Source organism: Vulpes lagopus, chromosome 8, assembly GCF_018345385.1.
Source record: "Vulpes lagopus strain Blue_001 chromosome 8, ASM1834538v1, whole genome shotgun sequence".
NCBI lineage: Eukaryota > Metazoa > Chordata > Mammalia > Carnivora > Canidae > Vulpes > Vulpes lagopus.
This window is the reverse complement of record NC_054831.1, coordinates 100,796,653-100,812,531: the sequence shown is the minus strand read 5'-3', so window position 1 is coordinate 100,812,531 and position 15,879 is coordinate 100,796,653. Positions and strand designations below refer to the sequence as shown.

The window sequence follows — 15,879 nt, the reverse complement described above, 5'->3', positions numbered from 1 at the left end:
TTTCTTACAAAATAAACATTTTGTTTAATGTTTATTTGTGGTAAGCATGTAAACCTGGGACATTAAATTCCTTCTTAGGTAGGTTTTTAGGCTTGATGTTAAATGGACAGAACACAAAAAGTTCAAATAAAGGCATACGTAAATAAAAGAACTAGTATCATTTAATCCTTACATGTGTGTTCCAATTTCCTTTACTTCATGGTGTATGACATCATCAATACAACAATCAGGTTTAAGTTCAGCCACTGCAGCATTGGAGGCTGAAAGATTTAAACGCTGAGAACTTGTCTGAAGATCAGCCTTGAAAAAAAGTTAAAAAAAAAAAAATCTGTATGAGACTGGGTAGCTACAGGGTGTGGCTACATCTGTAGAGCAGGAACAAGGAAGTAGGTTTGACGAGTAGCAACACTTCTTGGTGTCAATCTTTCTATACAACTCTGAAGCCTAGAACCACGCTGATGGTTCATACATCCACTCAAAATTAAATAAATAAAATCAGCCAGGAAGTAGGGGGAATAGGTAATGGAATACAAACAGTACCAAATGAACACAACCACAGTGGAAGGGAGGGATGGGAAAAAAAGAACTAACCTAAGTAAGTATGGCAAACAAAAGCTAGAGACAAAAAGAATAGTATGTGAACTTGGTACTCTATTACGTGTGCCTGTTCACAGGGGTATGGATTAGCAATTCTGCAACTGTTATGTGTATACTAGGACTAAACAAAAAAATAAGGATAACAAGAGAGAAATTTCTTATCCTTAGAGAAAAAATGGTGCAAGTGAGGGAACAGAGAAGGCTGCAATGAAACCTTTAGTGTTGAGCTGGAACCTGAGGTATCAATATGAATATACAGTTTTAAAACATATATATAAATGGATATTCCAGAAACAAATATAGGTAGATGAGTACACATGTGCTACTATCTAACACTAAAAGTTAAATAACTATTCAAAAACAGTATTAGATGTTATTTATAGAACTAGAAACAGCATTAAAGTCACCAACAAAGAGAGGACCACCTTCTCTAAAATAACAACCAGTTGCTTTCTATTGTATTCCCTTTTTGTTTCTTTTTGAACATTTCTGTGATTGTCATAAATGGCATCCTCCCTTAATCTCTAATATAGTGAATTTTTTTTTTCAGTTAAAAAACAAACAAATGCTATTGGTTTCCAGTTAAACATGGTAGATTATATAAGCATTTTTATTCTCAAAAATGACACTAAGCTGACAGTAAGAGAATTTAAAAAGTACAGATTCACAGTCTCTCTTCTTTGATTCCAAAATTCCAAGAGTTGTAAAAAATTAAAGTTTTGAGAGCTTAAGTAATTAATAACAGCAGTGTAATTGTGAATCTCCCAAGTCATCTCCCAAACCTTGTGTTAGTATAATTAGAAACTAGCAAATGTCCAAACTTCAAATTACCTGTAAGTAGACAAATATCAAATTTTTGCCAAGCTATTTCTCATGCTCTTGTCATGTGTCTTGGCCAAGAATTAGAAGTTTAGGAAAAGAGTAGAGATGGGCCTAACACTGATCTAAACCACTTCCAGAGAGACAAAGCCTATTCTAAGTGTGAAAATACTGAGAAAGTGCATTACTAGAAAGAAAACACTTCAGGGGAAAAAGTTAAAAAGGAGAGATAGCTTTTAGAAATGAGTGAAGAGGAAAAATTTAGGACACTACAATTCATATAAAAAGAGAAAATCTGAGGAACACACACCCCCTTCTTCCTCCATCAGCTTCCCCAAAGGCCACCCAGTAAAGAAACCAAACTTTGTTCACAATGCTTTAAGAGTGTGTTTTCGAATTAGGAATATCAAAGCACCGTAAACTACATTTCATAGAATGCAAAGCCACAAACAGTCTTCATCTATAGAAAAATACTGTAAAAAGAGGGGCAGGGGTGGCTGGCTCAGTTGGTTAAGTGGCCTACCTTCAGCTCAGGTCATGATCCCAGAATCCCGGGATCTAGCCCTGGATCCCAAGCACTGTGCTCTCTGCTCAGCAAGGAGTCTCCTTCTGCCTCTCCCCACAACTCATGTACACTCACACTCACTCTCTAACAAATAAAATCTTTAAAAAATACTGTAAAAAGAAAATAGATGAGAATTGAAATAATTCACTGATTAAAAACTGCCACCCAAAACCAAAAGTGAACTATTGTGTACTAACAGAAGACAACTGTAAATAGTCAAACTGAATTAACTATCTTCAAGAGAATATCTGAAATATGAAAAAACACCTAGAATGAGAAATTTTAAATCTAAGACTAAAACTTTTTGTTGTGTTCTTTTAGCATGGAGCTAAAACTTTTTTTAGAGAAGAATATATATGGTTGAATTCAGTAAAGAAAAAAAAAGGACACAAATCATATCAGAAATGTGAAATGACAAAATAATAGAATATAACTACTATTAAAATACAATCCATGAAAACTTTTTAGAAATAAAAAATCTAAACTTACCTATTGAAAGGGTCCACTTGCTATCAGAGAAATGACATCAAACAACCAATTCTAAAACATACAGGGAAAAAAAATATCCCCAGGGCCTCCAGGAAAATTATCAAATAACTTACAAGGCAAGAGAATTAGACTGGCATTAGTCCTCTCAAAAACAGCATATATAACTAAGTAACAAAGGAGTAGCATTTTCAGAAAACATATAAAGGAAAATATAATAAAGAATTTTATATCCAGCCAAACTGTCCTTCAAGTGTAAAAACACTTTTGAACATTTCAAGGCCCAGAGGATATTACACCCACAAGCATGTCCTGAGCATACTTAAGAAATCCCCATCCAATCAACATGCAAATAAAAATGGGAAGATATGAGAAAGGGGAAAAGGAAAGTGGTCTAAGCAATAGGTAAGATTTGTTAAAGGATGCTATTAAAGACTAAAAGCCCTATAGTAAGCAGTTGAGTAAGAAACAGTGAAGGGGAGAATATCATAAAAGGCATAAATATAAAGGCAAAACTTAAAACAAAAATACAAACTTTCCTAAACACAAAAATTATTTGAAAAATAAGGAATGAAAACATGTTGTGCAGAGAAAACAGTTATAGCAGATATAACATAATATGCTTACTACTTAAATAGACAATAACATGACATATTTGAAACCAACCACGTAAACTTATCGATACATGTGAATGGACTAATTCATCTAACAAAAAAATTCAAGATGGCTTACAAAGCCAGACCAAATATGTGTTATATTGATGAAACATCAATAAAAACAAAATGACTGAGAAAGGCTAAAATTAAAAAGAACAAAGACACACCAGGCAAATGGAAACAGTTTACAAAACGGTGTAGTGATACAGACACTTCAAGTAAGATTTGAGCTGAAAACCATTAAACATAAAAAAGGAGAAAACTTTTAATATTATAAGCCACAATTTGAAACGAAGAACAAGCATCTGTGAATGAAACAGCATAGCCTTTATCAAGCACAAAGTATAAGATATAAATAGAAGCACACTAATAAGATTAACATGTCATTTTCAGTACAATACAGATGAAGTTGACAAAAAAAAAAAAAAAGGAAGTAAAGATAAAGATACAGGAGACCTAACAACACCATCAGTAAGATAAATCTTATGGATCTACATATCCAGCTTTACAATGGGTAACAGAAAATATACTTCTTCTCAATTACACATGAAATATTCATTAAAAATTAACATTAGGTCACAAATAAAACACTAGCAAGTTCTAGAAGTAGGAATAAAACAAGAAAAATATTTATCACAATGCAATTAAACAACCTTTAGATCATTAACCAGAAGGAAAAAAAAAAAGCTTTTCTATCTGAAAAACCCATTAAACAACTCTTGGGTAAAAGAGGAAATAAATACAAATTAAATTATAGAATTCTTAAAAACTAATCATAATGAAAACACTATATGTTAGAATCTGTAGGATATTTTTAAAGTGGTCAATCAGAAGAAAATTCACTTTTATCAACAGAAATAAAAAAATGAAAATTTAAAAATTAAATCCCCAGCTGAAAAGCTAGAAAAGAACAAAGTCAAAAATTAGAAGCACAAGAAAGGAGCTTGCTAAAAGCAAAACTCAATGAGGTAGAGAATAAAAAAAACAAGTAATGAAATATAAATTAAATACAAGTAATGAAAATAGCTTTTTTGAAAAAAAATTAAAATACACAAATCAAAAGATAGTTTAATGGGAAAAAAAAGCAAAATTAGGCAAAATAAGAAGTGATCAGGGGAAAATAACACTGAAAGAGCAGAGTTTTTTAAGAGACTACTTTGCAGACTTGTATGCAAATACTACCTGAAGTGGAGCATTTCCTAGAATAAAACAGTTTAACAAACTGTTATACTCTGTTAGATGTAAAAAGTTTAAACTGATCTCCACAGGAAAAAAGCAGAAATGTTACCAAGAAACTTCCCCCATCAGACACACAAGCTCACATGATTTCACAGAATTCTATAAACCCTACAAAAACCAGACAGTCTAAATGCTCCACATATATTGTTCATTAAAATGACACTGAAAATGAAGGAAAATTATCTCCATCTTTTATTAATAAACCATAATACTGACATCTAAAGCTTTGATAGACAACATAAAAAAGAAAAAATCAGGCCAATGTCATGCTGTGCTTCCTCAGCTATATCCTCTTAAGTTATTCTGATGTAAAAAATGGCTTATATGTGTATATCATGAATCTGAACATCTTACCTGAGAAACTAAGATAACCCTTGGTGGGCACTGCACAATAAATATTAGCTACTATCATTATTAAATACTGCTGCCTTTATGAAATTAAAACTGAATAAAGCCAATGTAAATACATATTTTATACTAAGTATGCTATATTATTACTTTCTTAAATACTGACTTAAATCATATGCACTTGGTGATTTATTCACCTTACAAAAATAATCATTTACTGAAAGTCAAGTGTATGCCAGGAAAAAACTTTATATACTCAAACTTCTCAAAGTCAGACCTTTTCACAATCAATATAGAGGCTGGCCAACTTTTTAAAAGGTCAGATAGCAAATACTTTGGACCTCACAGGTCATACAATGTCTTTGCAACTCTACAGCTCCTCAGTTGTAGCTTGAAATCTGTCCTAGGTAATACATAAATGAATGACTGTGGCTGTGCTCCAAAAAAACTTTACTTATGGACACCAACCTCTGTAATTTTCACATCACAAAGTAATAAGATTGTTTCTTTTGGATCACTTGAAAATGTAGAAACCATTCTTAGCTCAAAGGCCTTATAAAAACAGGCAAGAGACCAAATTTGGCCTGCAGGCTGTTGTCTCCCAACTCATGCTTTAATAAAAGGCAGCCAACTCCATCCCTGTATAACAAACATAGAAACATTTATGAAAATTTTGCATCTAGTTTCTGGTAGTTGGGTCATATGTGAAATTTGGGATACTGGCTCTCTGAGGTTCTTTTCAATTCTAAATACTTGCTGATCACTTTAAAACTCATTTTAATTGGACTTCCCTTTTGGCAATGCTCTAAAAATTTTTTTTTAATTTTTATTTATTTATGATAGTCACAGAGAGAGAGAGAGAGGCAGAGACACAGGCGGAGGGAGAAGCAGGCTCCATGCACCGGGAGCCTGATGTGGGATTCGATCCCAGGTCTCCAGGATCGCGCCCTGGGCCAAAGGCAGGCGCCAAACCGCTGCGCCACCCAGGGATCCCTGGCAATGCTCTAGTAACATAAAGTTACCACATAAAGATCCCCTTGATGACTTCTCCCTGACTTACCGTAACTCTTTACTTTCCTCATGCCCTTTCTCTTTCTGAATAAATTTCAGTCTCTGGCCATTCCACCCTGAACGCACCTGATCTCATCTGAATACATTTCAGACTGTTTAACTGAGTTGCATATTTTACAGCTTGATTTCTAAATTACTGTGACAATCTTCTAACTGGTATATTTCCTACAAAGCAACCCATAGAGTGCTTTCCTATCCGTCGTCCAACACAGTGTGAATACCTTTGCTCAAGAGGTCCCCACTGACTGCCCACTGCCTTAAAAAAAAGGGGGGCCCCTAACACCTTTAGCTATAACCTGGCTTTCAAGACGCTCCACTTCAGGCTACGACACATCTCTGTAACTTACCTACTTCTTCTATCAGTTGAATTTTGCTCACTGTTACAAAGAACACATTATGGATTCCCATGCCTCTGCTCCTGATTAGCATGTACTTCTTTTTCTCTAAATCCTACCACTCTTTCAAGATCCTGTTGTGTTTCTCCTCCAGGAAGACTTCGTGACTGACACAATCCTCTGTGATCCTCCCCTTTCAAATTTTACTGTGTTAATCACAAATTATTAATAAAAACTTGAACCTTTGGTCTGCTTTGTCACCCTAGCAATCACAACCTTTGAGAATAAGGAAAAATGATTCTGTGCTTAGCATATTATCTTATACCTTTAAGGGTTGAATTAATGCCTGTTGTTAATGAGAGTTAAAAGTCCAGTATCAAAATTCATTTTAAGGAAGTTTCAAAAACATAAGAAATTACAAAGCTTATAAAAGCATATACATATCCCAAACAAGAATGCCACTTACTTTTACTAATATATCTTTTACAACTTGATTGCTATCATTATGAACGCTGATATAACTGGAAAAGGTCTCTCCCAAAAATATATTCCTGTAAAATAAAGTACACTTTTAGTCAGAAATTCACGCAAGCTTTAATATAAATATTCTGTATGAGCACCACTAAGAACTTAAGATGGAGAAGAATTTACTAAAGGATAGAAATCACGTGGACAGTCCAGATAGCTCAGTGGTTTAGCTCCGCCTTCAGTCTAGGGTGTGATTCTGGAGTCCCGGGATCAAGTCCCATGTCGGACTCCCTGCATGAAGCCTGCTTCTCCCTCTGCCTGTGTCTCTGCCTCTTTCTCTGTCTGTCTCTCTCTCTCATGAATAAATAAATAAATAATCTAAGATAGAGATCCGTAAAATACTTTAGCATTCCTTTGTGTACCCTAGGCTGCTGATTCATTGTCCTGTATAGCTCAAAATACTGACATATGCTATAAAACGTGGTATCTATTATGGCCCTCAACTATTGCTCAAACAGCCGTTTCCCTAGACATAAGCCCCTGAAATCAGACCCATGTTAAAAGTCTTATGATTTATTTCTGAAGAGGCTGGAAATGGCAATTTTTGATATAACTTATACCCTAAATCTAGAAGAGACCCAAGTAATCGATCTCAGTATTTTTTACCATGTGTCTAGTTTTTTAAGTTATTTAATAACTTTAAGTTATTCTAATATAATAATGGTTACATGACTACTGGCCTTACTTTGTATTTTTTGTATATTTTATAAGAATACCTATTTATAAATATATATTACACAAAAATCCATAAAAATATTTTACATGAATATATTTCCAAGCTTTCAAGATACAAGTCAATGACCATATTCCGTAAACTGTTTTTAAAAACCTAAAAAGGGGATCCCTGGGTGGCGCAGCGGTTTGGCGCCTGCCTTTGGCCCGGGGCGCAATCCTGGAGACCCGGGATCGAATCCCACGTCGGGCTCCCGGTGCATGGAGCCTGCTTCTCCCTCTGCCTATGTCTCTGCTTCTCTCTCTCTCACTGTGTGCCTATCATAAATAAATAAAATTAAAAAAAAAAAAAAAAAAAAAAAAAAAAACCTAAAAAGGGATCCCTGGGTGGCGCAGTGGTTTGGCGCCTGCCTTTGGCTCAGGGCGCGATCCTGGAGACCCGGGATCGATTCCCACGTCAGGCTCCCGGTGCATGGAGCCTGCTTCTCCCTCTGCCTATGTCTCTGCCTCTCTCTCTCTCTCTCTCTGTATGACTACATAAATAAAAAATTAAAAAAAAAAAAAAAAAAAACCTAAAAAATTCCATGTGGTCTTAAATTCTCTCAGTTGCAAACAGACTGAAACCAAGGGCTTCTACCTCATTAATAACCCAGAAAAAGGGTAAGAAAGGGAACAAAAACTGACAGTTCTTAAAGAGCTGACAAGTCTTATAACTTATGTTGGGAGATGGGCCATGAAACTGAACAAAAAAGTCACTTCTGAAAGACATTTAGATTAAATCAGTAAAATAAAAGGAATACATAAAATTTTATCATCCTAGAAACCACTATTCATACTTTGGTATTATTTTTTTTTAATTTGCAGGGGGTTAGGAGGGGATGACAGAGGGAGAAGAAGAGAGAGAATCCTAAGCAGACTCCATGCACAGCACGAGCCCAATACAGGGCTTGATCTCACCACCATGAGATCACAATCTGACCTGAAATCAAGAGTTGGACACTTAACTGACAGAGCCACCTAGAAACCCCCATCCCTCCCTTTTTTTTTGTATCTTAGTTTTTAGTTAAAACAAAACAAAACCCAGAATCACAAAGTATAATTTTGGTAAAATCGTTTTTTCTTTTAACCACGTAAGTGTATTAGGATGAGTAATTTTCCATTCCATAGGTATTTTATGAGAACATAATTTGTAATGGCTTTAAGTAATGTTGCATAGTTTATATCAACATATTATTATTATTTTTTAAGATTTTATTTATTTATTCATGAGAGACAGAGAGAGAGAGAGGCAGAGACACAGGCAGAGGGAGAAGCAGGCTCCATGCAGGGAGCCCGATGTGGGACTTGATCCAGGGTCCCCAGGATCAGGCCCTGGGCTGACAGCAGTGCTAAAGTGCTGAACCACCCAGGCTGCCCTCAACATATCATTCTTACCCAAAATTCTGTGGTAAAGTCAACATTTCTCCCAACATTAAAATTTCTGCACCATTTACAGTTGAAGGATCATCTCTCATGAGTTGGTTAAAGAGATCTCCTATAGAAAGAGAAAAACATAAATTCTAACTTATCTTGTAAGTTTTACTTCCATAAAGAAATAGCTTGAAATATTTTTTAAAAATAATCTTAACAAAAATTATATTATAAAAATCTAATTTATAATCTTTACTACAACAAATGCATGCCAAAAAATTCTAGTTTCATAGAAAATGAACACTTCAGAAACAAAGGCAAATGAACGTCATGAGATTAAAAAAATATACTTAGTGAGCACTAATAATTTTAAATAAAGAGAATGCTAATACACACATTGATGGAACATTTAAGGATAAATAAAATTTTAGTGTCATGACTATGAATGTATCCTTACTAAAATTAAAAGTTTCTTGTTGCCATGGGATATCAACAGTATCTTGACTTAGAGATTATGGGTGAGATCTACTACTTAGATGGTTACCATTTACATCATACAAAAACTGACAAAGAATGCAGCAAATAATTAGTATAAGACTGGCAAAACTATGTTTATTCCAAGGTAATACAGGCAACCTGTGTTTCAACTTTTCCCTAAGTGTAAGCAGAATAAAGCATACCAGGCAAGTCTTTTTCTTCGCATGTTACTGGAATATTGGTGAATAAAGTAGGCTTAGTTAACCGCATCACTGTGAATTAAGAAAAAAAAGAAAGAAAATATTAATATTGCGTTGAGCTAGTATTCCCAAACTGAGTGTATGGTACTCATCAATTCTATAATAAAATCAAATACAACCTAAAACTCCCTAAATATAATATTAAGTACTTCCAAAACTCACACATCATTTACTAAAAATGTTAATTTATAACAGAAAACCTTATATGATTTACTTAAAACCTAATATATTAAAAAATTAAATGTAAATGTAGAATATCACATCATAGAAAAACTAGAAAATAAAGAAACTTTAAAGCTTAAGGTATATGAGAAAAAGACCTTTTTTTCCCCCAAAAGATTTTTATTTATTTATTCATGAGAGACAGAGAGAAAGAGAGGCGGAGACACAGGCAGAGGGAGAAGCAGGCTCCAAGCAGGGAGCCTGACGTGGGACTCAATCCCAGGTCTCCAGGATCAGGCCTTAGGCTAAAAGCAGTGCTAAACTGCTGAGCCACCCGGGCTGCCCAAGAAAAAGACCTTTAAAATAATCTTGAGTGACTTCACTTTGAACAATATCAAGAAAATATCTTCCTGAAAGGGAAAAATGTTTTGATTCACCATCTTGAAGATGAAAGAGTAATTTTACAAAAAAAGAATCTTTATAAAGCTTTATCTCTTGGTTCTAATCGCCAGCCACTAGAAGTTCAGTAAGTGGATCTTTATGTATTATTAATTCTGTACAGAAATTACAAAATTATCACTTAATGTACAGCTTTTTAAAATTCCAACCAAAATTAAGATTTGTTCTTGGGACATAACAGAGTGTGCCCGAAGCTTAGAAAAAGAAGTAAAAATAAGCTACGGAAATTAATGGGAAAACAATGAGGAAGAAATGTATTTACCATATATTAAAAGGTAGTCTATAATCAACTAACTGGCTTATTAATGCAAGACCACAGATGTATTAGTTAAAAAAAAGATTATTAGGATGCAGAAAAAAAATAAACATGACAAAGTGCTAGCACAACTGGTTAGCTATTTGGAAAAAATTAAAAATTTAATTAAATTCATTTCAAATATCAAATAAATTGCCTGTATCAAATATTTAACAGGCAAAAAATTAAGCCACAGAAAACTAAAAAGAGTGAAAATTTATGAAACCTAGCCTAGTGAGGACATTCCAACTAAAAAACAAAATCTTTTTCAATTATTTTAAAAGGTTGATCTTTGATCAGATCAAAATAAAGACAAAAATTTAACAGTAAAAATCATACAAACTTGGACGCCTGGGTGGCTCAGCGTTGGGCACCTGCCTTTGGCCCAGGGTGTGATCCTGGAGTCCCAGTATTGAGTCCCACATCAGGCTCCCTCCATGGAGCCTGCTTCTCTCTCTGCATCTCTCTCTCTCTCATGAATAAATAAATAAAATCTTTTAAAAAAATCATAAAAACTTGTAAAATATTTCAGAAAATTAATCAAAGAAGACTATTTCTTTATACTCTATTAAAAATGTTCATTCAAATAAAACCAAAAAACTTTTAAAGACTATTGCCCTAAATGGTCAATTCACAGTATAAGTGGTATTCATTAGTATATGTAAACATGTACCACCTAACTAACTAGCGATATCATTCATACCAAATTTAGTGCCTTTATCCTGGTTTCAGCCTAAATGTCATCTTTTCCAAAAAAGAAGTAACAGCTCACCTTGTTTCTTTGATAGTCCCTTATATTTATCATGAACTGATATACATACTTATTTATAGCACTCTGATTCAAACTCCATGAGGTTTAGGCTCTTATGTTTTATATTGTTTTCTGGTTTTGTTGCTTGACATAGGTTCTGGCACATAGTATACTCTATAAATCTTTGCTGAATGCAAGAATTAGCACCTCACCCAACTCCTCAAGTAACTGGCATTATCTTGAAGATGTTGTTTCATGAACTGAGGTCATTAAACAATGTTATATTAAATAGATGGCTGTTGAGGAGTGCCTGGCTGGCTTTTGGTCTCAGAGTCATAAATTCAAGGCCCATGCTGGGCATAGAGCTTAAATAAATAAAACAAAATAAAAACAGATAATATAACTAGATGGCTATTGAAACAGGCAACAGATATTAACCTTAAAATTTCTGAAGTCACTTGTATAACTGGTATTTACTAGTGGTAGACAGTATGCTAAATACCTCACAAGTATCAACACATTTAATTCCAATGACTACAAATTTGGTATCATTATCTACCAAGGATGACACTTGGGGAAGGTAACTTGCATATAAAAGACTACATAGCAGATAGGTTGCAAAATTAGATCTGAACTCAGACAAATTCACTTTGTTCAAAAATAATTCTCTATATTATTAATTATAAGTCTAGGCCTATTGGGCCATAAACCTGCACTGTCATGTCTTACCAGAAACATCCTATAGGAATTCAAAATAGGACTCCATCTCAAACAGTATTAACCAGCTAGCTACCGATTGTTGACGAGGCAGGCACTGGAAGTGGTTGAGGAGGTATTTCTAACTTTCTACTTCGCTCTTTTTTCTATCGAAAGTAGATTAAAATTAAGTACAATCTGAAGGGGATAAAAAAACGCTCTAAAAATGATATAGATGAGACAGGTTTTTGGTTTTTTTTTTCACAATCCAAATATCTAAGACTCTAAGCTCACCTTTAACACCAAATGGTGCTCTCTATTCCCGTTTATTTTCATTTCAGAAGAAACCTAATTTTAATAAAAATACATTCTCAAGGGAATCCTAAAACACTCTTTTAAAAAAGTGTCCTTGAAAATACCATGTGATTTCACTCATATATGGAATTTAAGAAACAAAGCCAGCAAAAGGAAAAAAAAAAAAAAAGACTGAGACAAACCAAGAAACAGATCCTTAACTAAAGATAACAAACAAATGGTTACCAGAGGGGAGGGGGGTGGGGGCATGGGTCAAGCAGGTAAAAAGGATTAAGGTGTGCACTTGTATTGAGCACCCTGTACTGTATAAAGGTGCTGAATCACTTTTTGTATGCCTGGAACTAATATTATGTGTATGATAACTAACTGTAAATTAAATACTTAAAAAAAAAAGATAAATTGTTTTTGAGTTTACCCAAACACGTAGCCAACTTATTTCCTTAGTATATGCTCAAACTTCCAATGTGTACAAAAGTCTTAGAAAGCTTAATTTTATGGATTCTATGATTTTCTAGGGGATGAGATAATAAGTAGTGGATAAAAGATAACCCTACATTAAAAAAAAAAACTTCCCAAACTGGTATTAAAAATACCTGTTTTCTTCATATTTTCAAAGAGGGTAAAAATTAGTGGAGGAGGGGGGATAGCAGTTGCTTAAGAATACTATCACCCTGAAGACTCAAAGAAAACTACTATAAAGCACAGTTTGTCATATTGCAGATTTTGAAACACAAACTGGGAAAGCCCAGTAGTAACTTAAAAGTATGACATATCAAAACCCATTATTTCCTGTCTTACAGCAAATTAATGGACCTCGAATATTACATGTAATGTTAGTTGGAAAAGAGCAAATACCAACAAAAAGTAAGGTTTAACAAACCTGGCAGAGGAAATATAAAGCACTGGTTATTCATTTTTAAAAGATGTATTCACTTTATATATTTAGAGAGAGTACATATAGATGGGAGGAAGGTCAGAAGGAGAGGGAGAGAAGCATGGAGCCTGAAGCCAGGCTTGATGTTATAACTCTGAAATCACAACCTGAGAAGTCAAGAGTTGGGTTAACCCATTGAACCACCTAGGCACCCCAGTAAAGCACTGGTTATTAAAAGATAATCTTACATTCAGCCTTCAATGTTAAAAAAGATTCTTGGTCAAAAATTAAAGAGGCAAAAAGAGTATGTGATTTTCAGCCAAGTGCCAAATCACGTAATCACTACACACAGCAACTAGCGTCATGTATGGCACCATTCTCATTGGAACTCACAAAACACAGACATTATTATGAAATCTAGGTTTCAACTGTTATCTTATTAAAAAAAAAAAAACGTGTGTAAGTCTTCAATAATTTATGAAATTAATGAACTAATGAACTGGGCCAAGTTCAACTTGTGTATACATTTTGCTTGGAAATAACATGAAAGAATTAGATTAGGGAGAATCTTCTTCAAGTTCAGAGTCCTTAACTATTTTCTATAGTCTTGCCTGTCTAGTCTCTGAATAATTTCAAGTTTGTGAACTGTGAATTCTGGGCGTTTTGAACACATTATATCAAAGTGAATCATCATGCAGGAGCTCATCTCTGAAATTCTCGAAAAAATGGCCTTTAAGATATTTGATGAATTGGCAAATGAAGTTAAATACATATGATACCCTCCACATCTTTCGTTTATTGAATTTCACATTTATCTGAAGGTAGAGAGGTTGTCAGGTAAAAAATAATATTATGGTACTGCTACCACTTTCCTAAATAGTAAATGCTATCAGTACTTTATCAAATGCCCTCAGAGATTCACCTTTCTGTGCACATTCTTGTGTCCCCAATTATCTTCCAAATCTATGACTTAACAGTGGAAATGAGAAATAGTGCAGAGTCCTTCTATTAGCTAGTGCTAGAATCTTCAGTCCTAAGGTTCTAAATACTCTAAAAAGCTTCAAAGTAGCAGTGGATTCTAAATTCTTAGGTCTTAATTACCTAAGTATTGTCTAGGTAGATCAGAAATGGATCTCTCCTTCTTTTGAAATCAGGAGCACTATTTGCCGTATAACTCAACCTTGAGTTTTCCACGTCTGATTGCTCTTTCCTTGCTTCTCAAAGACGTAGAAAGCAATTGATACAAGTGAGAAAAATTTAAATCTGCCACATATGAAGGCAAAGAAACTTTAAAAACATATATATATATTTTTTATTGGAGTTCGATTTGCCAACATATAGTATAACACCCCATGCTCATCCCGTCAAGTGCCCCCCAGTGCCTGTCACCCAGTCACCCCATTCCCCTGTCACCTCCCATTCCAGTACCCCCTGTTCATTTCCCAGAGTTTGGAGTCTCGTTGAAACTCTTTTAATAAAGTGTGATTCTTGGCTAAAATTAACAACTCAGGAAACAATAGATGTTGGCAAGGATGTAGAGAAAGGGCAACACTCTCACACTGTTGGTGGGCATAGAAACTGGGGCAGCCACTCTGCAAGAACAGTATGTAGATTCCTCAAAAAGTTAAAAATAGAGCTCCCCAAAACCCAGCAATTACATTACTAGGTATTTATCCAAAGAATACACACATAGTGATTCAAAGGGGAATGTGCACCTCAATGTCTATAGCAGCAATGTCCATAATAGCCAAGATGTGTAAAGAACCTAGATATCCACTGATAGGTGACTGGATACAGAAGGTGTGGTATACACATAAAAATGGAATATTACCCAGCTATCAAAAAGAATGAAACTTTGCAATAACATGTATGGAACTAGAGGGTGTTATGCTAAGCAAAATAAGTCAGAGAAAGACAAATACCGTATGATTTCACTCACACATGGAATTTGAGACACAAAATGGATGAATATACAGAAAGGGAAGGAATTACCAAATAAGATGACAAAAGAGAGGGAGACAAACCATAAGGGATACTAATCTCTAGGAAACAAACTAAGGGTGGTTGGAAAGGAGGTAAATGGGGGGAAGAGGTAATTTGGTGATGGTCATTAAGGAAGGCACGTGACATAATGAGCACTGCATGTTACATGCAACTGATGAATCAGTAAATTCTACCCCAGTAACTAATAATACAGTATATGTTAACTAAATTGAATTTAAATATTTTTTTAAGTATGATATCCGGATAAAAAACGTCCATAACAATCTCATGACTTGATTGTACCTTGTATTTTCAGTGCTGTGAACAATCATTTCAAAATAATAAAACTACATCAGAAAAAAATTGTGTTCTGTTCAAGTTACATAACTTTTAACCCTTGTTTAGCAGCCTTCTGGTAAATAAGACCTAAACAAATTAAATCCACTGTCTATGACTGCCCAATAATATTAACAACTCTTATTTGCAAAGCTGCAAAGCTTGCTGGCAATACTGAATAACTTCTTGACATTTCTGCAGCTGTCCATGGTGAAAAGATGATTAAGGAAAGAAAAAGGAAGTAATTACTGAAGAAGTGACCTCAGAAATTCCCTCCAGACCTGGTGATTTTTTTATTTAAAGACATTTGGAAGCATTCATACACATGATGATTATTTTCTGGACAGCAGGCTCACTTGAGACAATAAAAATGTAACTGAAAGTAGTTAAAACAGTATTTGGACAGACTGAAACCTAATTGGAAAAGATTATCTCTTTATTTAAAAATTAGTAGCTTGAGGATGCCCAGGTGGCTCAGTGGTTGAGTGTCTGCCTTTGGCTCAGGGCGTGATTCCTGGGTCTTGGGATCAAGTCCCACATTGGGT

At 34.5% G+C, this 15,879-nt stretch overlaps 1 protein-coding gene across 4 annotated transcripts in view; it reads right to left on the bottom strand.

The window, feature by feature from the left end:
* The window catches only part of TRAPPC13 (trafficking protein particle complex subunit 13), a 38,313-nt gene that overhangs the window by 16,905 nt on the left and 5,529 nt on the right, over positions 1 to 15,879 (bottom strand). For all 4 annotated transcript variants that reach the window (XM_041766791.1, XM_041766792.1, XM_041766793.1 and 1 more), the window contains exons 2-5: positions 9,407 to 9,475; positions 8,751 to 8,850; positions 6,583 to 6,667; positions 173 to 300 (exon numbers count right to left, since the gene is read on the bottom strand). In XM_041766791.1, the coding sequence (XP_041622725.1) occupies positions 173 to 300; positions 6,583 to 6,667; positions 8,751 to 8,850; positions 9,407 to 9,475 (382 nt within the window). The remainder of the gene's footprint in view (positions 1 to 172; positions 301 to 6,582; positions 6,668 to 8,750; positions 8,851 to 9,406; positions 9,476 to 15,879) is intronic.